The 24,477-nt window shown below is 40.9% G+C and overlaps 1 protein-coding gene across 3 annotated transcripts in view; it reads right to left on the bottom strand.

The window, feature by feature from the left end:
* Window positions 1-24,477, bottom strand: part of mid2 (midline 2) — a 167,994-nt gene that overhangs the window by 75,705 nt on the left and 67,812 nt on the right. For all 3 annotated transcript variants that reach the window (XM_039813358.1, XM_039813357.1, XM_039813359.1), the window contains one exon: window positions 12,461-13,341. In XM_039813358.1, coding sequence (XP_039669292.1) covers window positions 12,461-13,285 — 825 coding nt within the window. In that variant the 5' untranslated portion in view covers window positions 13,286-13,341. The remainder of the gene's footprint in view (window positions 1-12,460; window positions 13,342-24,477) is intronic.

The raw sequence follows: 24,477 nt of genomic DNA, 5'->3' as shown, positions 1-24,477 counted from the left end.
ATTCTAAGCTACTTTAAGTGCAGTCTCAAATATAGCTTCCAAAAAAACGTCCTCTCTAAGACTTTTGCTTATCTTGACAGATCTCAGTGCGGTTTTAACTCAATCTGCCACAAATATACTTCCCCGCCTCTCGGATTAAAAACCTTGCTTTTGCACCAACCACATTTTTCAGCAGTTAATAACCAAGTGACTTATTGAATGGATTCCCTGAGCTCTGTATTTCAGGGAATACATGTTTGAAATTGACTTGCAGTACATAAAGGGCTAGTGGAAAAAAGCACAATTGGAGTTATTAAGGGAAACAGCAGCTTTATGTTTACTGCTGTTTCAGCGGCATTGAATGTGATAGTAGATAATGCCAAACAGAGACCTGTTTGAGAGAAACGGTGAGATTTCCACCCTGAAGCGTTTTATCTTGCCCACCACAGTGTGACCCCCTACTGAGCCCGGCAGGTATTCAAATGTAGAACAGAAAAAGACCCTGACTCTCATCTTCCCAGTCTGCAGCAGGCAATGTGCAACAATATAAGAAGTCAGAGCCTGCACACACTCCTCTCCTCCCTTTCACACAGTGGCAGTGGTCAGTGACAAGACAGAGCGACTCTATTAGTATCAAAGTGGATCTGTCCACCCTAACAGATGGGTTTGCTTCCTCCAAGGTGGGCAAAGTGATTTACTCTCTATCTCTTCTATACTTTGCCTTATCTAATTGGACTGACCGTGCCCAGGAAGCAGGCCAGTAAATCATGTCACTATCATGTATTTATAGATGAGGTCATGTAACTCTAGTGCTGATGGCAGCTACATAACATCTATATGTGACACCTGTTACCGTGTAACAGGCTGCTGGCAGGGTGCCTAAAAAATGAGATGGATACTGCAGCAAGAGGAGTACGAGCAGAAAGAGAGGACGCAAGCAAATGTGAGAAAGGCAGAGACAATGATAACAAGAAGCCAAAAAAAAAATGCATTACTAATGCACACATAAACATGACATCCTAAGACATATTGCGTTGATTGTGACATGTTACAACACCATGGATTCACATGCTGAGAATCCCAGCTCCAGCTTACTTAAGGAAATGAAAAATCTTAAAGGGTGACAGTCCAAGTGGAGAATCACATAACCCGAACTGTGGCTCAGCCTCATTGCTATACATCCCTGATTCGGCCAGACACCAGAGTTATAGTGCAGGGAACCACTCTGGACAGAGTCCGTGATGGTAACCAGGCTCGCCGCAAACAGGGGAAACACATTCCCTGCGTTCCTGTGATTCTGCGTGGTTGGCTCTCTGGCGTCGATATCTAGAACAGACATTCCTCTTGGTACGACTCCCCGCGGAGCTGAACTTCCTTTGCGTAACCCGAGCTAAATAGAAACTTCCAGGGATGTTCTTGCAGATCAGTGACATCAGACTTAAAAGGATGAAGTTCAGTATTTTACATTTGTTTGTTTTTACATTAAAAACTAACATCACATCTACACCTATCAATATAATACCTAATCAAAAACAAGCAGCCACCTGCAGAATTGAATGAATAAAACCATATTTTTTCTCTTCTATCTTCTCACTGAGGTTGGGTTATAGGACAATGAAGCCAGTCTATCAAACACAAAGAAGGCATGTTCGCAATCTCTCTGTCACATGACATGAACAAGCTCCAGGTGACTCAAGTTTTCCAAAAGTTAATTCACGGTCATATTGTCCTGCTGCTCCTCCTCTCTTTTGTTGCTCCTGTGGCAGAATATTGTCCAAAATCTTGATAAACTTAAATAACCTGTAAATCTTGGCCTAACACTGCCAGATGTCTGGTGTCCCTCAAAGACGTGGGTTAACTTGCGGTCAAGAGTTCATGCTGTGGAGAAATGCAGCCCTGAACGGCTGAATACAAGCAAGCAGAGACTATATTTTAAATGTTTAATCTAAACACACATTTTGTATTTTGTGCCAAAAATAATGGTTGCATTTTCTGGACAGATTGACTTTTATTTTCTGGTTCAGCTCTGATATGGACGGTTTTGGAACATAATATTCACAGTGGATGAGTAATTAGAATTGGAAAGATGTTCATGTTTTTCTCCTTTTTCGTAAATGAATGCTTAGTGATACAAGCAATACTATGTAACTGCTTAAAATACAAATCAATTCAGAATATATTAAAAACTTTAAATTACAATGCCACATACATCCGCATAAAAAAATTTATCTGCATTAACAGTATGTTACACGGCTTACAAGCGGTGACTTTTAGATCTTATATGCAGCACTTTCTAGCTTCCCACACTATGTGTGTCACTGTGTTAGATAATGGTACTCACTGTTTTTTGGGCGTGTTTGTGTGTGTGTGTGTGTTTGTGTGTGCGCGTGTGTGTTTTGAAAGTGAATGTGCATGTTTCAGGAAGCAAAAGATTCATGGGAATGGAATGAAGAACATTTCTGTCCAAGGCAGCTGTGTCTGGGACAGAACAAGATGCTTGAGAACAGTGTGGGAGACTGAAATTCTCCTCAGCCAGCCAAAATAACACACACGTGCTTAGAAATCCATTTCAAGATCTTTGCGCCAAAGAAAAAGTATGGATGGGAATAACTTTATGTAAGAGAGATATGTAACAATTCAAAGATGGGACAAGGCAACTTAAAAGACGTGTATATATATGTATATATGTAAATTTCAACAAATTCAAACATCTTAAACATTCTTGCATATTGCTCAAACTATGCAACCACTTGGATTTCCCCATGTATCTTTCCATTTTACAATCCTACAGACACACTCTGAATAACCCATGTTGAATTTGGAAACTGTAGAAAAACTGTAAACATCAGTTTACCTGCCAATATTTCTTTTTGATCAACTTTTCTCCCATATTTCACTTTTCTCTCTCTTAACTCTTGATTTTCTGTGATTTTGAACTAAGCCAACTGATTCCTGACTGATCAGGCCTTCACAGGGATGCAATTATTCACTGTTACTGTAATAGGATTGCCTAAGCTGTCTTGTTGCAGCCTAAATGACATGAAAGCCTAAAACATAACTCAATTTGTGAGATGATGTTCAACATGGTGTAACTGTAAGCAGATAGGCAATATTGGTTTCTCAGCTTACTCAAGTAGCTGTGCATACTATGGCCTTCATCCAGTTTTGGTCATTTGCTGCTCTTAACACCCTGGGTATTTGTTTCATAACGTGCGCATAAAAGCATGGTGGGGTATGTACAAACAGGCCGCACTGAGGTAAAAGCGCAGACTTCCTGTTGCGGGAACTGAAAATGGCAAATAGCGCTTTTCCGTATCATGCATATGCATTCACGGGAGGGTCAAGGGGAAAGTGGGAGTTTCCCATAAAGAGATGGGAGGGGAAGCGTAAAGTGTGCCTAATTATGTATTCCGCGGTATGTACCAAAACCGCCCGTGAAAGCGAACCTCTATTTTGCGGTGAAAATTATCTGCCTCTTAAAAGCAGGTGTAAACCAGCCGTAAGCGGGTTTCCTCGCATATGACTCCTGGTGAAATGGCAGCAGTAATTCGAGTAAGACGAAGACATAGGCCAAGGAGATTTTTGCCACAAGGATCACACTTTTTCAGTTGAGTGAACACAAAATCATTAAGCATAACAAATTAAACAGCCATGCAATATTAGAGTTACTGGAAGAAATCAAAGATGACATTGAATCTCCGACTCAGCGTTCACATCCCATTCCAGCAGTTGTTAAACTCCTCGCTACATTACAAATATTGGCATCAGGATCATTTCAAACAGTCATAGCATCAGCAGTGGGAATATCGCAGTCTGCACTCAGCCATATCATAGCACCAGTACTTAACGCTTTGCTACAGTGCAATTCACGGTATAGTGGGCGGAGAATGGCGCTGATTACCCAATGAACTGCAGGTTTGGTAAATACGACGTGAGCTGAAGTATCACAGCGTGCGCGCTTTCTGCGGGTTGGCCATAGCGCTGATAACACTACATTCACAAATGTACATACATCTGGCCCCCAGTGTCATTGAGTTCTTTAGCTCCCTGCTGAATGGAAAATTATGTGTTTTACATTACAAGCAGTTGCAACCGTAAAGCTGCTAAAAAGGAAACCAGCTGTCTTAGAGACAAAACTGAAGTGGACAGAGCCACTGCCTTCAAAAAGGAAAAGCACTCCATAATGAGAATGTACGATGAGAAGCAACTATCACCAAGTAGTTTCCAAGATCAGAGTGAACGGAGCAAATGAGGCTCGTTTGGCTTCCAGTTATCAGTCTAGTTGAGTCAGTACTGTACAGTACATTGAATTCAAAACACCATGAAAATCAAAAAATATTTGATAATATAATTTGACACCACAATGTAGAGTTCCCATCAAGAGATGATCAAGGCAAAAGACCTAATGGGTGCTTTAATTTTCAATCCTTCAGCTGCCACTTCCATCAATGAAGATTTTTTTACAGGTTTAGATAGTAATGTAGAGCTACAGTCACTTCTAGTGCTACCATTTTCTGGTGTGACCAAATCTTTAAACCTGCATTTATTAATGCTAAAAACTATAACCACCTTATAACGTTATGGTGGACATGTTGGCATATACTGTGGTTGCCTATTTATGCATCAAGAAGACACGGAGCAACATTAGCAATTTGAAATGCTTTTAGCTCTGTTTTGGTATCCACCAACTCCACTATGTTCACCAGCTAGGTGCTAGCTTTGCATGTCTGCTGTCTTGTGCTGGGCATGTAGGCAGGTACTATGGCTGAAAGCGACACTGATGAGAGCGGTGAGAGTGAACCAAAACAGTGTATCCATAGAGCTGAGGGGAACTGCAGAGTCAGGTGTGCCATGGTGCCATTATTAATATAACATATTTATAAAGCAGCTTTAAAGGCACACTTTAAAGATCAAGAAGTGCATATTTAATTTTATTAAACTGACTGAGTTATTATAGGCTGAATATGCATTGAAAATGCTTGAAATTCACCGTTCAAAATTAAGATAATAGATAATACCCAGGTGCAGCTCAGAGAACCAACAGGCCATTTTAAGTATGGGGATGAATCCCTGTTGTCCTAAGGCCAGTGAAGACGTGCTGTTCATCTCACACTGGTGTCGTTGGTTTAAAGTCTCTTCCCAGCCGCAACACACTGTTCCTGCCTGGCAGCCTCACAACAGGACGCAGAACTCATCACGTACACATCAGCACACATACTTCTGTGTATGTGTGTCTGTGTGTATGGGATAAAGCAATTCAGAAGTTGGATGCTGACTGACATTCCAGAGTAAGCAATTGACATTCCAGACCCAGTATAAATATTCCTGTTATGGTTCATTGTCTTGTCCACTGTCCTCCAAGCCACAAACCAAAACAGCTTCTGCGCGACTCAGGCTGTAATTTATCCGTTTGACTGGGAAATCTCTAGTATGATTAAAAATAGTCGAATTTGATCAAGCCTTTACAAATTCCCCAGAGACACTAAAAAATTTAATTTCTAAATCAAGTAATGCTCATAGACTGCATGTGTCATCAGTTTCCTCAAACAGAGCCCCTCCCTTCCCCTCATATAAATGTGATCTGAGCCAGGGATTGTTGCAGATTAATACTAGGGAGTGCTTACTCATCAGATATTACAGGCAAATAATGTGGCAATATATGAAGGGTTGGAACCAAAATGCTTAGAAGCCAGTGGAAAATAACATCAGCATAGCAAGATGAGTTTCCACTGTTAATTAATGTGTAAATCCTCTTACGTTGTGGTGTGTAGCTGCCAGCCATCTGACTAAAAGACATATACAGAGTTTATGATTTGCGGTGCATTATGACAAACCATGTACATGAATACAACTACTGTAAAAAAAAAAGAGGTATATCACACATTTTAAGACCAGAAACAACATAAACATTAACTAATTCTGGCACACTTGAAAGCATTGTAAATAAACATATAAATGTTTGTATGGTAGACGCCACAGGAATACAAAAGTTGTATTCATCAGCTGCTTAGACAAAATGATTTTCCTTGTCTGTCAACAGAGTCAGAGGCTCAGCTAAGCTTTGCTATGTTGTCAACTTCTTACAGCTTTACACTAAAATACACACAGCACAAGCCTTCGAGTGCCTGAATTCCAGTTTTAAGCCTTGTAAAAAAAAAAGGAAGAAAAATAGGTGACAAAATGGGAAATAAAAAAGAAAGACAGGAAGGAAAATCTAGCAGGGTTCAACCAGCATGGATTTAGAGGGCAGACACTGGTATACAGTATGAGGCTGATGGTCTTAAATATTTTGTGCAGATTTTCAGTATTTTTGAAGTTGACTACTTTCATGCTAAAACAAAATCCAGTTTACTCAGGAATTTTATCCTTGGAAGTGTGAAAAATCCCTTAAAACAAGATTTAGTACATGGGACACTAAAACAATAAGGAAATTATTTAAGACTAAGCACACATAGTAGGAAAGACCGTGGGTTAATTGGACTTTTAAATAACCAAGTTATTTAAAATGAATGCTACTGAGTGACTAGATGCAGAGTTTCTAAGTCATGAGAACATCACTGATTTACAGATACAACTCTTGGGAGTCATCCTTTGAGTGTAGCTAATCAGTTCCAATATAGATCACATAGCAGTGAATCAGTATCACACTGTTTACGGTAGCAGCTTAACCTGAACATAACAAGGATCCAGCTACACAAGGAAACGCTGCTCACATTTTATGGAAAAAAAGTGATTGGATGTATAATGGATAAATGGGAATGGAAAAATTTGTACATCGCTCCCAAGCATACAGTACACACAAAACTAAAAGATAAGTAATGTCGGTTATATCCCTATTTCTGCATTGCATTGTATCACTGCTGACACCAAAGCTCTTAAAAGCTTTCCACTTTCTTTCTGCATAAATTGTGCATATGCATGATGCAAAGCCTGGGAGTGATTTGATAAGTTTTTTTTTTTCATGACCCACTAAATGTGATGGGCTGGCGTGTCATATTTTCACAGCACATGCATGATGCATTGACAGTAGTCAAGTATAGCCAGTTGCACGCACACACACACACACCCACACACACACCCACACACTACCTGATAGGCATGTTAATACACATACTGTAGGCACAGAAGTGGCGCACACAGTCTCTAAAAGCTTTCTACTACATCCTTGGTGGTTCCGTCAGCATGACTAAGTGTGCTCCATCTCACCCTGGTCTCCAGATACAGCCATAATTTCCCCTGGCATCCAACACTCAGCTCCCAATCACTCCACACATGTCAAAGCTAATAGCATCTGCCTCGACACACATGCACACCCACATGTGCTTGCAGGCACACCTGTGGATACTGCACACAGGTTCACATATTTAAAGGCAATCATATACCCTCCTACACACAAACACACTGGAGGGCTGTGAGCCTCCCTCTCACCAGCAATCTGCTGCTGCAGCAGCAGCGTATGTGGGTTTGTGGGCGACTGCAGGCGGAGGAGTGGTGTTACCTAAAACAAGATAGACTGGCCAGGGGCAAAATGAGGGAGAGGGAGGAGAGAGAGAAACAGAGAGCAGGTGGGAAGGATGATGTTTATGTGGCTGCATGCAAAAGTGAGAGAAATATAGTGAGCAGCAGGAGAGGCTGTGCATGACAGGAAAAGAATGAAAAAATTGTAGGAGACAGAAAGAGTTGGGTGTGCATGAAGAATTCTGCTTGGTTAAATACTTGACATTGCTGTCTTTTCATTTCCTCTTAAAATAATGTGTTTAGCATAGATCAGATAGCTGAGCTGAATTCTATTTTTGCACATGTGCTTGCAACTGTGTGTGTAAACAGTCAGGAAGTACAAGTAAGTTTGTGGGTGTGGATGGGATTGAATGCAAATGAATGTGTGTGTCTGTGCGTGCTCATGCACAAGCTCGCCTCTGGATTTAGCAAAGCAAATAGGTGTAAATACAGAGGGACTGGAGTCAGCAGCAGGAGCTGGGGTGATGCACACATGGCAAAGAAAAATAGTTAGACTGCCTTAAGGAGCTTAGATGGAGGAAAAGTACAAGATATGAGGGATGGGGGGGGAGTGAAGGATAAAAACGGCGGGGATAAAGGGAAAGAAGCAGGGCTGGAGGGACTGAAGGAAATGTAGAGGGGAGAGTTAAAGAGCAAAAGGGTGTAGAGGAGAGGGGAGTGGGGGTGGTGTCAGTATGCTATGACTTGCCTCTTCCGAAACAGGAATTAATCCAATAATCGCTTGGAAATGTTTTGCATATTTTTTCATTCTTCTCATGTACATAACAGACTAGTATCTGCTACAAGTATGCATGAGACCTGTCAAGACCTTGGAGACACACACACATGCGACAACAAATTCCATTCCATCCATTCAGTGCTCATGTGACTCCACAGAGAGTTGACGATCCAGAGTCTAAGTTTATCTGCCGCTTATTTCAAGTGTTGCTCACAAATGTCAGCAGCCCTGCTAAAGGCTTTGTTGCATGTCTCATATCTCTTGTCTGTGCTGCTCAGCACACTTGATGCCCACATACTTCAAACCCCCAAAAGCCTGATAGTCAATAAATTAACTGCCAGTAATAGAGAAGAGAAAGACTTCTTATGCTTGCGATGTGATCCATTCATCACCGTTTCTCCATTTCCTTCAGTCTTTGTCCAGTTTATTCCTCATCTTGCTGTCTCTCTCCTTGTCTTTCAGCTTCTCCCTTTATTCAGGTGTCTCTCCATTAATCAAACAATGACTACTGCTCTTTAGGTGCTGAGAGAAAGTGAGTGAAACATGTAGACAGAAAAAAGTACGTGGCTTAAAGAACACTGTCACACACATTTAACACATACAACAAAATTAAGTAAAATTATACAGATTACATGGAAATAAATTAATGAGTCAGTGAACAAATCACTGAAAGCCTGGGATAACAGATAAGAAATTATTTTTCTGGCTTGCACAGTTGCTACCACAGCTCTGTCGAAAGCTCACAAAATCTGCCTACCAGCACTCCTAAAGCTCACTAATCAACACTTAATATATCATTTGTTTATTCAGCACAAAAAATGAAGTATAAAAAAACCAATTCGCTGTTTTATGATGGGTTATGGGATGGACTATTTCTTGGCAGGTAGCAGCAACCTTATGGTGACACTGCTGGTTGCCATTTGCTTCCAGTCAAGAAAACGTCTAAATGCTAAGCTAAGCTGCTGGCTCCAACTACATATTCCATAAAGACGTGAGAGCGATCTTAAGCGTACTTCCCAAAATCCCCAAAACACACGGATGCCAACATAAAATGAAACACAAAAGAACTTCTTCTGAAACGGAAAAAAACAACAAAAATCTCAGTTACAATCTTCCAGGACTGAAAATTGGACTTCACACTATTCTAACCTCTTGTAGCTTTAGCATACCTGCATAATTATGTATCACCTAAAAAAATAAAATTTGTAGTACTTCTGCAAAACCTCTGCTTTGCATCTTTGCATTAATAAAGCAAAGAAACCTTATTCTTATTTAGTGTTACACTTTTTTCACCTTCCAGCATTACATCACACAGGACTAAAATCCTGTGCTGAGGACACACAACACACACTTCAGCTTCTTAATTTTTTCTAACCAGCGTCTGATAGGGGATGTTAGGCTGCCACAAAATGACACTCTAATGAACCACATACACTTCCAAAGCAGCAGGTGATGAGACATTCACTGCTACAGCAGAATGTATCTTAGCTGGAAGTGGTTTCAGTGGATCCGATTTTGTGAAAACAAATACAAATCTAAAGTATACCGCCTTTACGCTGGAGTCTTTTAAGAATATCAAAGTGAAACACTATTACCAAGGTCTGCTAATTATAAGACACAAATGTCTTTGCTTCTCAGCAAAGAGCTCTGCTTAGCAGCTGCCTGGGGAATTGACTTACTTCCATGCAGTTTCAGCTGTGTCTTTTACAGCACTGGCACTTGTTGTGATTTTCTCTACCGAAATAGCCACCCTCCTTGCCTGAGGGAAGCTTACCTTTCCCTTAATGTGTGAGAAATCATTTCATGACAGAGTAGCCCCTAGCGTGCACAGCAGACAGAAGAAATAAAGTGAAGGGTAATTCAGAGGTCAAAGATCAAATTGAGTGAGGCAGGGGTCAAACCAAGGCTACTGAGTGTAATTATTTAGCAGAATTGACAAGTGGCCAATAACAAGACTTTGTTATAGAGATTGGGGCAGTGCAGAACACCAATCAATAGTTACATATGACTGAAGAGACAACCAGCAGTGTTTCAATGAATAGTGTCAAAAAGACACAGATGAAAAGGAGAATGCAGTAGAAGAACACACACCTTTTTGAGCTACATCTTCCATGATTAGCTTTGCAGAAATAGGACTTCCTCTCCTCTGCCTTGCCACGAGTGAGAAGAAGATTATAAGTTAGCTGCCACTGCCACTAGTGAGCTGAGTTGGAGCTCGGACTGGGGCTGGTCTCCTCCCAGATTTGGGGTAGATTGGGGATTTCAAAGTCAAGCAAGTTCAAAGCCTGGGCTGGGGAACGTTCAAAAGAACCACAGCCAGCCATGAAGTGGAGAGGAAAGGAGGGGGAGAGCGAGCTACTTACAGTAAACTCTCCCACAGTCTGTAGAGAATGTGGTGACAGAAGGGAGATTGGGGGGGGGTTTGTAGTAAAAAAGGGTGAATGCTAGTGAAAATAAACTCCACGCTCCAGTGGGTTGATTCGATGTGAGGTGCTGAGCAGGTGGAATTTTGCCGACATGTTGGTGCAAAACTGAAAGTGTGAGCCAAAGTTTTGGTAGCGGAAATCATCAATAATACAGAACGTGGGATTGCATTTTTACTGAATCCCACAATGAGATGGCTTTTTGTTGTACATGGAATGTTAACAATGTCTTTGGAAACATTGTTAACATATTCTCACACCTCACACATCTCACACTTTTGTAAGGTAGAGTGACATAAAAGCCCAAATGTGAGACCATTAAAATGTACTTTCGTTGTGAAAAAGAACATCAACCTACAAACACGCACTGTTCTACAGATAAGGCCCTAACACTGCCAATGTAGTGCTTTCTCAGGTATATATTGTGTTAATAATGCATTTGACACCATGGCAATCAAACCAGCCTCGCACCCTGGGGACAGAAAACATCATCAAAATTTGATCTAATCTAGATGACTTTGAAAATGTACAGTTAAGTACCAAGGACCATGTCTTCAATTAGGAGATTATTTATTTATAAAGTAGATAATCTTCATAATGATACACTACATCAACTAGCCTATAGTGCTTTTTTTTTTTTTTTTTTACAAAATGCAGTGTCAGAGAAAACTCAAAAAACTTTCAGCCATTATATTTTTTAGAAGTTGTCTCTACACTACAGGATACAAACTCCAGAGCCTGGGTCTCTACATCTAAAAAACATCTCTGGGCAATATCTGAATTTCACTATCTACATTCACACGTTATGATTTTACAGCTTTCATTGTTGCTGTCTGTGCATACATACACTTCTATAGAAAGCAAAAATAATCAAGAGGCATTTGCTATTAACATGGACCTTTATTCTGTTAACTGGTTTATTGTAACAACAGGGATGTGCATTAGCAGGGTAACCGTCATAAGACCTTAACTGAGTTCTTCTTTGCCAGTGTACAATGAGTAAGGGGTAATACACTGAACACATTCCCTTCCTTAGCAGTATGATGCTATGGGAGTTGAAGATTACTTACACTGCAAGTGTCGGTGATAATGTTTCGTTTTGGAAAAAGGGTGCATAAAGAGGTATGTAAATACACCAAAGACGACTTGTGGTAAAGGTTTTTAGGCCAGCTGATGCGACCGGCTGCTTTAGGTCTTTAGTGGTGGAATTAGCTCCAGCTAGTGCCTCTCTCTGTTGTTTTTCACCCTGATTCAGCAGTCCTGGACTTTACGCAGAGCCTCTGAAAGCTCAGTGGCCACAGGGAATGCCAGCTCATCGACTATTATAATGACGGCCTCCCTATTGCTCTCCATCTCTCTCTTCCCTTCTCACCAGCACACCAGCCCAATTGTCTGTCTCATTCTTTCTGTTTGCCATCTGTCTTTCTGCCCTTCTTGCTGAACAAAGGCTGGTGTGAGTGTGTATGATGCAACTGTGGCATTGCTGAAAGTTCACAGTCAACAGAAATGCACAGAATGAACATCCCCAAGGTAGGAATGGATGGATTAAAGATTTTGCTGTTTAGCAAACTGCAAACAAAGATATTATAATGAATGTTGCAGGCTATAAATTAGAACCTCTTTGTGAGGATGGGAATAAGCTTCAAAGATCAACTGTAAATCATCCTTCTTTTTCAATCAAATCTGGTTCCAGATGGTGACTTACCTTGCTTCAGTAACACGGAAGTCAAACAACAGAAAATAGGAGCAGTACACAGAAATAGTTGCTGATATGACATTATCGCATGCTTTGTAAACTGAAAAGAACACGCTAAGGACTAACCTTGAGCTTATCAAAGCGTTCAGTGAGTGAGGACACCTGGTGATCCCGGTGACGCCCCACCAGCTTGCAGAGGGCACAGATGAGCTGGTCATCCACCAAGCAGTACATGTTGACCTTCTCATTCTCGTGCTCCAAGCAGGTCAGACCGCGAATGTGAGTGTCTGGCACCGGCTCCACAAGGCGGTGGCTTGTGAACGGCTTCTTGTTAGGGTGTGTTGCGCGGAGGCAGCGGTCGCAGTACGATACCTCACACGTGACACACGTTTTGACAGCCTCACGCGGCGGATCCTGCTCACAGAACTGGCAGCTGATGCGTGGATCCATTTTAGCAACAACAGCTGGGCTGTGGTTTGCGTTGGTGTGGTTGGTGTGATTGGTGTGGTTGGCGTGCGGGTGGGAGTGGCTGGAAGTGGCCGGGCTGCCGCGGGCGCTGCTTCCACTTGTGCCACCACCACCGCCGCCGATTGTCCCAGCTATTGTACCGCTAATGGTGGCGGTGTAGGGCCGCTGCGGCTGCAGGCGCCGGCTCTCAGTGGGGGAATTGGGGCCGCTAAGGGAGGCCTTTTGAAAGCGGTCAATGATGTTCTGCAGCGTCACATTGCGCTTAAGGCCCTCCAGGCCGCGGTGATTCAGCGTGATGACGTAACGACAGGTGGGGCACTGAAAGGCCGATATGGACTCAAGGGGCTTGCTGGTGGAGCAGTGAGACACCAGGATGCGGTGAGCACAGTTAAAACACAGGCTGTGGGCGCAGGGCAAAAGCAGAGGATCTTCAAACAACTCCAGGCAGATCGGGCAGGTCAGCTCAGACTCCAGTGTTTCCATCTTCAGTTGAACCAATCTAGAGGTGACATCAAATCCCACAAAAGCTGGCCAATTACCTGCATGAAGAAGAAAAAGAAATGTATCAGTATTTACAGTACAGTTACACATTAAATGGGAACTTCAGCTTTACTGTACATTTTCCCTGGGCTATGTTTTACTGAATTGAACAGCGGAAACTCTGCACGAGCCATCAATTTGCCCATTCACCCATTTCAGATTTTAACTGAATCGGTCATGAGATACTAGCTTCAGGTAACACAGACTGGCTTGTGCAGATTCAGCAGAAACATCACTAACACACACATCTTCTTGTACTATTCTATATCAGCCGCTCAGCTTGCACAACTCCACAGACTGGGCTTCCATGCAGCCACACGAAAAAAGATAAAGGTAAGTTGAATGGTAGGAAAGAAGTAAAAATCAATGGAGTGAAGAGAATAGTGAGGAAGGGAGAGACAGATGTATACAAACTTGTAAAACAGTAGTAGCCTACCATTTCTGTTAAACTGACAGACTCTTAAAGTTGCTGTAGGTAGGATTGTGAAGATCCACGACTTAGCCAAAGAATTTGAACATCGACAACTTCTCAGTTCCTCCCCCCTTTTCTGCTAGATCCCCAAACGGTCTCCTAAGCCCCTCCCCCCACAAGGGAGAATGAATGTGTGTGCATGAGCAGTGATTGACATGCAGTTAGACACCCCCGGCCCTTGGTGTAAATGAACAGGGAGCGGTGGGTTTTTGCAAATCGCACTCCAGGCTGGAGGTGGTGCCAGAGGAGCTGGATTTTTTTTTTAAATTAACTGCTTTATGTAGTTCTACTGGAACATAGGGTCAGTTTCAGCAAATATGACAGAAAGTTAGTTTTATAAGTCCTACCTACTGCATCTTTAACCTTACATTTTTCAACTCTTCATTCTTCCTCATACATTTTACTTTCATATTTCTCCAGCTCACCACTGACTCTGTCTATTTTTCATGGCTTCGGTGGTAAGATCAGCTTGAATTATCTAGCAATAAACACTAAACTCCAAGGACATTTCATCTTTTAAAACATGATCCCAAACAACCATTTCAAGTGGGGCAGTGAAAACAGGGTCTGAGCTAAACAAGAAGATTGATTTCAGATCCTCCGCCTCTTTCTCCAAGCCCTCCGAATCTCAGCACCTTGTGGCCTGCATATCAAGCTGTCTCCCCTGGGTGGCCTTAAAATCACTGATATGAGAAATCACCAATAAGCCCCCCACCCCCACACTCACTGATTCAGTGGCATAGAAGCGCAGCTTGCAGTGGCTCTTTATTCTTTTAAAGAAACAAAGCAGGCACTGTGAAACTACAGTATTAAACTAAACGACCCCAGATAGCTGACAGTGACAATTTCCTTAGTTGAGGTTGTTCTGAAAGACTGCCCTCGTCTCCCTCTGCGCCAGTCATACAGCATTTACTGATGACTGGGTTTTACCGGTTATGACTAATCAAAAAGTAGGCTACTTAAGTTTAGTACATGGTTTAAAATCCTGTGAGTGACCTCTCCAAAGTTTAGGTCATTGTGTACATAAAGATGACTATGTTCAGACACTTAAAATAACTTTTAACTCGGGTGCAAACATGTTATTAAGAAAAGGGCTGCAGATACAAAGGACACTAACATTACTGTGATAGTTTTTATTGAGTTTAAAGACGCTTGAGCCAAGATTTAAAAGTACAATTTCAAAGTTTCAAGTGCTGAGCATGAAATGACCAGAGCTGTATAGTAACAAAGTAGAACTACTTCACTACTGTACTTAAGTACTAAAAGGCTGTATCTGTACTCTACTGGAGTATTATTTTTTTCTCCTATTTCCACTTTTACTTCAGTACATATTTTCGATGAGTTTAATACTTTTACTCTGATACATTGTTTATGTGCTACATCGTTACTCGTTACAATTATAAAAATGTTATGAATCATTTCAAACCCACATTATCACTGCCAGAGCGGTAGATGGCTCTGTCACCAGGTTTAATGAAGCTGGCTCATCATTGAGCGAATCGAGCGATCAAGCTGTCTTATAAGAAGTTCTTACAGTTCTGTCTTTCGCTCTGCTGCCTGCCTGCATTGAGAACACTTGAGCTTTGTTAGTTTGTTTCAAGATGGAAGAACCAGAAACACCGCCTTCAACTTCGAGTGATCGTGGCGGTGAGGGTGAGGAAGGAGACCAGCCCTGGCCCTACTTAGAGTCCATGTTTTCATTTGTTGGAGTGAAAGACAATTCATATAGAATGAAGTGCCTACTCTGCCTCCCGAAAGATTGCGAAATAATGGCCTTCAAAAATTCACTGTCGAATTTGAAGAAACATATCAAGGTAAGTTACAAATATAATACACAAATGGCACACCAGCTTGAGCTATCAGTAAGCGCTAGCTAACAAGCTAACTAGCTAACTAGCTACCCGTGGTTCATGACATGCTGCGGTGTTGTACATTCCTGTCCTTGTACTGCTGCTACAGCCAAAGGAATTGTGATTGTTAGGCTAAACATTTGAAATAATATAAACAATTTGATATTCAAACTTTTGACTGCTTTCTTTAATAACTACATAACACAATACATATACTTTTACTTTCAGTAATTGAGTAGTACATTTTAAAATAAACTACTTGCAATACTTAAGTACAAAAAATGTTGAATACTTTAGTACTTCCACATAAGTGTGGTGCTGAAAAAGCACTTCAACTTCTACTCAAGTCACTTTTTTGATAGAGCACTTGTACTTTATACATGTCTGGAAATGAGTAAGCTTGAGTGTCCACACAACGTGTGGGTCCACAATTGCTGCTTATCAGTAGGTCTATCCAGTCTCCTGGGTTTCCAACTGGATTCCAGTCTTAACACCTATAAAATAAAATAAAATAAAGCAACTTTAAAAACAGTCACAGTCTGGCATTTCATTTTTGTCCCAGTATTTTGGCTCTTTTTCCATACAGACACTGATATGTCCAATACAGGGAAAGACCTTTTGAAAGCTCCAAAGATTGTGTTCAGTCTATCCTAATCTGCTGATTATTTTCTTAATTAAGTTTAGTCAATAAAATGTTGAAAAAAATTGCAAAACAATTGTATTCATGATTCTCAGAGCCCACAGTGATGTCTTCAATTTGCTTGTATTGTCTGACCAACAGTCCAAAAGCCTAAGATTTTAGATTTACTGTCTCATTTGACAAAGAAAAGTTGCAAATCCTCACATTTTCAAAGGCTAAAACAAATGAAACGATTAGTCGATTATTAAAATATTTGCCAATCAGTTTTCTGTCGATCTACTAATCAAATATTTTACCAATCGCTGCAACTCTACTAACAACATGTATTGTGCATTTTGCAGCGAAAAGGTGTTGGAGTTATGACCTTAATCAGTTAAGCCTGACTCCAGATGGATAATTATATTCACCACTTGTTGTCGAAACATCATGCTGAAGTGTGGCATTGTTTTGAATCTATGCAATTTCTCACATTACGATATTGAGTTAGCTCTGCCTCCATAGCCCATTTGTAATAACTACATTGTGTTGTGACACTATCCTCACTCGGTAGTGTGAATTCACTTGCATTGAGAACTACACAACTTCCCATAATCTCTGGGAGCAACAAAGTACAAGCTGAAGACAGCACTATATAAAGACAGAAGCAGAGCTCAAAGGCTCAAACTCATTTGCACTCACAAAAGTCTCCTCCCTTCTGCTGCACCAGAAACCAAGCCTCGACACTGAGCTGTGTTCAAAGCAAACATGATTTGAGCAGCAGCTAAGTGCTTGGGAAAGCCACTCAACTAAAGAAAGTAGTTATATGCATGCAACGAGTTCTTTACGAAGTTCATTATCTGGAAAGAAAACAAATAACTTCTCACAGCCAATCCTGCTGATTTTAGGCTGTTAAAGGCAATGGGCATTGTGTGTGTGTGTGTGTGTGTGTGTGTGTGTGTGTGTGTGTGTGTGTGTGTGTGTGTGTGTGTGTGTGTGTGTGTGTGTGAGGCTGTATATGAGTATTACATGCAGAGGTATTTGTTTCTGAGAAAGCTGTGTGTATGTGTGCACATAATGCCCTCCAATATTCACCTTGGCTGCTATTTATCAGATGCTTTATATGGTTGTTATCGCACAGCCTGGCTGTGTAAGGGATACAAGAGAGAGAGAGAGAGAGAGAGAGAGAGAGAGAGAGAGAGAGAGAGAGAGAGAGAGAGAGAGAGAGAAGAGAGAGAAGAGAGAGAAGAGGTGAGCTACCACAGAGCGAGCAAGCATGAGGTTCTGCTTCATCACGCCAACAATAGGTCTAATTTATCTCCACTGTATCAGCTAGTTGATAACCAGGGGCAGACGAATGGAGAAAAAAACCCAGAGAAACAGGAAGTGGGGGGGAGGTGATGAGGCCATGCAAGGACAATCTTTGAGACCATTTGATGACAAGCAAGGCCACTGGCCCCTCAGATTGTCGACTCAAGGTACAAATATGGCGTCATTCTGCACATAAACCTCAAGCCTTTACACCTTAGGTAACCATTAGCCTGTAATGTTCAAATCTGCAGCACATTATTCAGTGGATTCGTTTTTGATCAGCAAGACAGACTACTTACTACTACACAATTAAACAAGTAAATGATGTTAAAATATTCAATATTAAGTCAGTGAGATCAAATATTTTCACAAGGAATTAAGTTATCTGTCACTGAGAGCAGCTTAAGGATGAACAACTGGTCGGCCCCATATGACTGCTGTGAAATATGTCAACAACAGGAAACATGGCACACATTCATTAAGCCTCTCAGGATACACATTGGTTCAAGATCATCAGGTCATTGTACGACCATGTGAACTGTACTTGAGTAAAACTGAAAAAGAGAACAATTTCTTTTCATCACAGTACTGTCAAAGATCCCCAAGAAGACACTTCAAGTTGATCAATACTTTTTGTTTTTACACTTCAGAAAAGGATTTTCTTCAAATTCCTGCCTTTCTGTTCCTCAGTGTTTGACAAATAAAGCAAAGGACGTCACACAAATCCCTCAGTTCTCATCTTACTCACAGAAAATAAAAAAGTCATCACAGCAAATATGCTGTGGGATTGTACATCTGTCAAGACAGCAGAATCATAACAGGAAAACAATCAACAATATATATACACAGAACGAAACAGAATCAAAACCCTCAATTGTTAAGCCGATCATATGAATAGAGATGAGTGTATGACCCTTATCCTGAATTTGTACAAATGTTGATTGAATCAGCAGTCTTACTTTATTCCCGAGGACAGAGTTAAACAGTGCTGCCAATGCTGATGTTAATGTGACTGTGTTTAACGGAGCATGGTGTTATAATTAACACCAAACCTTAACACACCATCACCAGGCCCATTAAGCTTTAGCTATGTCACTCTGGGGAGACAATGCCGGCTACGATAGGAGCCACTTGGGGATTGAACCACTAGCTTCATGGTAAAGGCGTTTCTTCTGCACGCACGCACGCGCACACACACACACACACGCACGCACACACAGGCACGCACGCACGCACACACACATGCACAGCTGCACATTTACAAGCACAAACTCTTTCTGTCTCATTGTCTCTCTTCATCTGCCATTCTTGTTCAGGTGAAGTGTCCCATCTGGAAGGAGAACAGCTTGAGCTGGGGCTTGAGGAATGCGACCATAGGTTGTTATTTAACCTGTCTGGTCAGAGTGCATCCACCGTCGCTCTCTCTCTCTGTCGCTCAGCCACACTCTCGCTACGCACACACTACACTACTCTTGTGCATCAACCTGTGTTAACAACCTAAAAATATAGGATAGAAACACCATGTTTGAAACACGTATACTGTCAAATATGAAAAAAGTAGCACCACAAATTGCGATGTTTCAGAGCTCCCCCTAAATTTGTCAAATAAGGGCTTTCTGGGTCGTTTAGGGATGTATTGAGGAAGTGGATCAGATGATTGATCGCGTGCAGAAACATTGTTGGGCCTATTCGTTTCACTCATCTTTCATGTTCATAGTGCTAGCTCCTGCTTTGCTGTGGTCCAGCCAAACACACACACACACACACACACACACACACACACACACACACACACACACACACACACACACACACACACACACACACACACACACACACAAAGCTGTGTGGCACTCACTCTGATCTATTGTTATGCTGATTAATGTAGCATTAATGTGATTTTTAGGTCTCACTCAGAGCTTATTTGAAAAACAGATAAAAAAAATAAAAGACACCATTGATGATGCATTAGTCTGTCTGGAGAAGCGGATCTAGATAAACAATTTTCTTTAGTGCACACATACACACACACAGACTGTGAATTCTAATCTGATATGCTTTGTACCTATGCTTCTGACATTCTTTTAACAGGTTCACATCCATAAACAGAAAGCCATTTCAGTCAATGGATTTGATGATTTAGACATTCAAATCTGACACCCCAAAAGTAGCACACTGATGTTGTGGTTTGTCGTACACAATAGGTTCCTTAATTTGAATAGTCAAAATCCCTTTTGTGTTTGCTTTGCCAATAGGGACCTATATGAGCTTTAAGTAGTAGCACAGCATTCTGGTGCCTGGCCAGGTCTTAAACACAATGGCAATCAAGCAGCTACCTTGCTACTGTGGAGCGCTAAAGTTTAATGGCCATAAAGGATGGTGACAAATTGCTGTCATTGCTGCATTCGTATCTATTGATATACATTTTTATGCTTCAATTAGATTCAATAAGTGTGGCAGCAGTAATTAATTCCTCTACCAGTTTAAGAGACATGACCTTGGGTAATGCCTCAAAATAGAAAAGACTGTCACGGTTTCTGTCATTTCATAATCTTGCAAACCTGAAAGAAGAAACGTTTGTTTATTTAAAAGCACAGCAACCCGGTCCCCTGGGTTTATACTTGCATGTGTATGAATTAACTTTGTTGGCGCATGCATCATTATAGAGAAAAGGCATTTGTGAAACAAAGATGATTATCCTTGAATAAACAATCCACTTGTAAAAACTGAACTGCTCCCCACTGAATTGTAATCGCACAGCTGCAGAGCCAAAACAGGAGCTTAATGGACACTTGATAATGCTGGGATGAAGGGGCAAGAGTCAAAACAAATCACCACACCTTGGAACCAAATACAAAAGTGCACTCCAACTGCAGTAGTTGTAGTTAATGTTTAAAGAAACATTGTCAAAAGCACAAAAGCTCCAATACTTGCATTCCTGTTTAGTAATGTTGGTAACCATATTTTTCATATGAAATCTATATTTTATGTACATTTTCATGTGTCAAAGTGTTCAAAATCTTGGATTACATTTATCACTTTTTCTGTACATTTTCCAAGGATGAATTGCAGACTCATTGCAAGACTCATTTTCCCCACTGGGATCATTAACATCTAATCAAATCTAATCTAAACCAGACAAAACACACACACACACACACACACACACACACACACACACACACACACACACACACACACACACACACACACACACACACACACACACACACACACACACACAGACAAACCTTCAGAAATTGTGCTAATATGCTGTTACTGAATGGATACAAGCAATGAATGATTTTTTTTACTTCAAAGATACAAAGGACATGCTGAGGTCCAACCAGAGCCAGATGTTACACATCTATCAAAGAGACTTGTTCCCTGGGTGGAAAGCAGAATAAAAGATGACTTCCAGGAAAGGCTATGCTTCAGTGCAAGGTGGATTATGGGTATTAACAAGGCGCAAGCATGCGTCCACATCCATATGTGTAACCCTTAACCTGAACAAACACATTGACATAGAACGTGTGCATACAGAGAAACACACACACACACACACTAGGGCTGTGTATTGGCAAGAATGGGTCACGATTCAATATATCGCAATATATTTTGATACTGTGCGTAAGGCGATATATTGGGATTTTTTTTAAGTATAATTTTAGAAAAACTAACATTTAAAAAAAGACATGATGTTCATAAAAGTCATAGAAGATTACTTTAGGTAAACAATTCAGTACACAGAAAATCAAACTGCCAGTTTAGGATTGTGGTTCACAGGTTCTTAGTGAGCTAATGTTTATATGCTAAAGTAGGCCAAAGTTCAGCCATAGCTACGTTGTTAGCTTCTAGCAAAAAGTCAGGTACTGCTAGGCCCTGTTAGGCAAGGACACTAGTGGTGCGTCTCAGCATAGCCATCTAGCAGTAGGGGGTTTAAACACAGCATAAACGTGAACCACTGTCTTACATAAAAAACAAATATATACATATACATATATATATATATATATATATATATATATATATATATATATATATATATATTTTCTTCTTTTACTTAAAAAAAATCGATATTTCCTTTTTGAAAATCGATACAGTATTGCAAAATAAAATATCGCGATATTCAAGTGTATCGATTTATCGACACACACACACACAGACACACACACACACACACACACACACACACACACACACACACACACACACACACACACACAAACTCACTCACGCACAGCTGTACTTTGAGCCCTTGGTCACTACTCTAGTACCAGTATCTATCAGCTTCATCTCAACATTGAGAATCTACTGTACGGTGAATCACCAGTTTTCATTTTCAGATTAACAGTGTATCTGCTACAACTCATCCCCCCCAGACCCCCACTCAATCCCTCCATCTGCACTCCTACTACTCTATCTTCCCTAAGTGTATCTGGAATCTATCCATCTCACTGGAGGCTGTCAATCATAGGCTTATAAAGGAAGAGGAGCAGAAAATCACATAGTTGAGGTTTAAAGGCTTCAGAGATGACAGTAAACAACAGCAGCAGGGGGGGCGGCAGTCTTCCTTTTGCAGGGGCTTTGGAAAACACACCCTGAGACATTGTCATATTTATACCTGTGGGACCATGCTGGAGAAAAAATCAACTAAACAGTGCTTTTTGTAGTGGGTGAAAAAAAAAATTGACATTACTTGTGAAATAAATACAGTAGCTTAAACAAACAGTTTAAAGAGTAGTTAACTGAAGCCATAGGCAGTGAGGTAATTTACCATTCTCAGTGTCTCTAACGTAGGCTACTACAAGTAATGGAAAAAATTAAAATGAGTGCAAAACTTCCCTTAAGATTAAAGGACAAGTTGAACAACAATTTGTCAAACCAGTGTTGCCAGGGTTAGGGTTAAGGTTAGGGTTAACCCTCTCAGCGACTTTATTTCTAAAAAGCGACTAGCGACAAATTTAGGAAAATCAGGGGAAAAGCAAGATATATTATATTTGAATAGATTTCCATGCATGCTGCTCAGAGTAATCACAGTCCACAGCTCTTCTCCCAATAGCACGGGTTCTCTCTCTCCCTCTACTCTTGCGCCGTGCAGCAGGCAGTCAGCCGACACGACCACTAAGCTTTATGCAAACGAAACGCAATGACATCACCAACATGCAAATGAACGTGTGAAGTCATCTAGCGACTTTTAGCAACTTTTTTGAAGCTAGTGCTAGCTACTTTCATTGGAAAAGAGTTGGCATCACTTTATCAAACACTTATATTGTTCTGAAGAAAGCTGAGAAAGGGGCGTTTTAGCTTTGTGCATGTTACGGCACACAAACTGCATTGATGTTTCAGCTTACGCACATAGATGGATGGATAGATGGAGGATTACTTTATTGAAAGAATGGTTGGACATTTTGGGAACTACAGTACGTTTTATCTATACCACTCTATCGAAAGTAAAATAAACAACCCGCTAATCAGCAGAGGTGCTCTATAATTAACACATTATATGGTGTGGTTTCATTTTGTACAAAAATGAAAACCGAAGTTGTGGTTTTATGTGCTGAAGTAGTTTTTGGCTGTGCACACTTCCTGAAGTTTACCTAGTTGTCTGGCAACTTCACAGTTATGACAAGACTCCACAACTTATTTTTTACGGATAAAACAAAAGAGATACAACATGCTAAGAAGTGAGCTCTAGAGGTGCTGGTAGGTGGATTTTGTTACGTTTTGACAGAGCCAGGCTAGCTGTTTTCCCGTTTCAAGTTTTTTATGCTAAGTGACTGCTGGCTGTACATGCTTGGCTTCACATTTACAGTACAGACATGAGAGTGGTATCAATCTTCTCATCCAACTCTCAGCAGGAAAGCAAAGAAGTGTATTTCCCAAAAAAGTCAAACTATTCCTTTAAACGAATACTGTAGAGAAAGCTGAAATTAAGCAGTGATAGTTTAACTTCATCGGTGTTTCAATAGACAGGAGGGCGACAACATAAAATGTGTTGGTTAAATGTTTTAGCCCCAGTTTGCAATAGCACATTAGTTCTTTTCTAGGGGTCTGCCAGAGGCCAGTTGCATTCATGGTAGCCATCAGGTTGATTCTCCACAGTGGTTCGGGGCTGAACAAAGACAGATGCTATTCAACTGACAAGCCCAGCCTGTAGTCTATGACCTCAATCTGCTGTGGACCTGTTGTTATGCAGTGAGCATTACACAAACATCTCTAAACAAGCAAAAGGTTAAAGATGCTTATAACAAATTAAAGGCTGTGTCTGCCAGCTTGCTCCAGTGAAACAACAACACATTACTAATTCAAAAGCTGCCTGGAAGAAAACAAAAAAATTAAGCTTGAAATTTAAATGGAGCAGGAAAAATGTTCAAACATAGCATGACAAGATGGCGGCTTGATTTCTCCCTCTCTGCCTCGCACTCTGTTTCTAAAACAAGGAGCTTTCATTCATTACTTTATGAGGTTTCAAAATACCATACCTGGAGCCAACACAAGTCTCTCCACAGAGAATGGCTGGCCTGTTTGTGCAATGTTTGTAAATCAAAGACCCTTTCACATTATGGCGAGGTACATATTAAAATGACTAACAAAAACACCCTAATGCAGCGCTGCTATATGAATACTTCCGTTAGTTAGTTAGCAAGCATAGCTCTCAAGCTCTGGCCCTAAACATGGCATTTACCCTAATCACGTCAGCTGAGCATTTAAACCAGAAAGAAACGGGACATTGTTTAAGTGGATTCAGTGGCATTCAGTCACACTAGTGGCCTGAAATGCTGGCATTTTTTGGAGGGCAATTCATTTTAGAATTTTAGTAATTAGAATTAAAAATACAAACAAGCATAAGACACGTCAGGACTAGGCACTGCTGACTTTTGCT

The sequence above is a fragment of the Perca fluviatilis genome, chromosome 10 (assembly GCF_010015445.1).
Source record: "Perca fluviatilis chromosome 10, GENO_Pfluv_1.0, whole genome shotgun sequence".
NCBI classification, from domain to species: domain Eukaryota; kingdom Metazoa; phylum Chordata; class Actinopteri; order Perciformes; family Percidae; genus Perca; species Perca fluviatilis.
The sequence above is the reverse complement of the archived record's forward strand: the minus strand, read 5'-3'. Positions and strand labels throughout refer to the sequence as shown.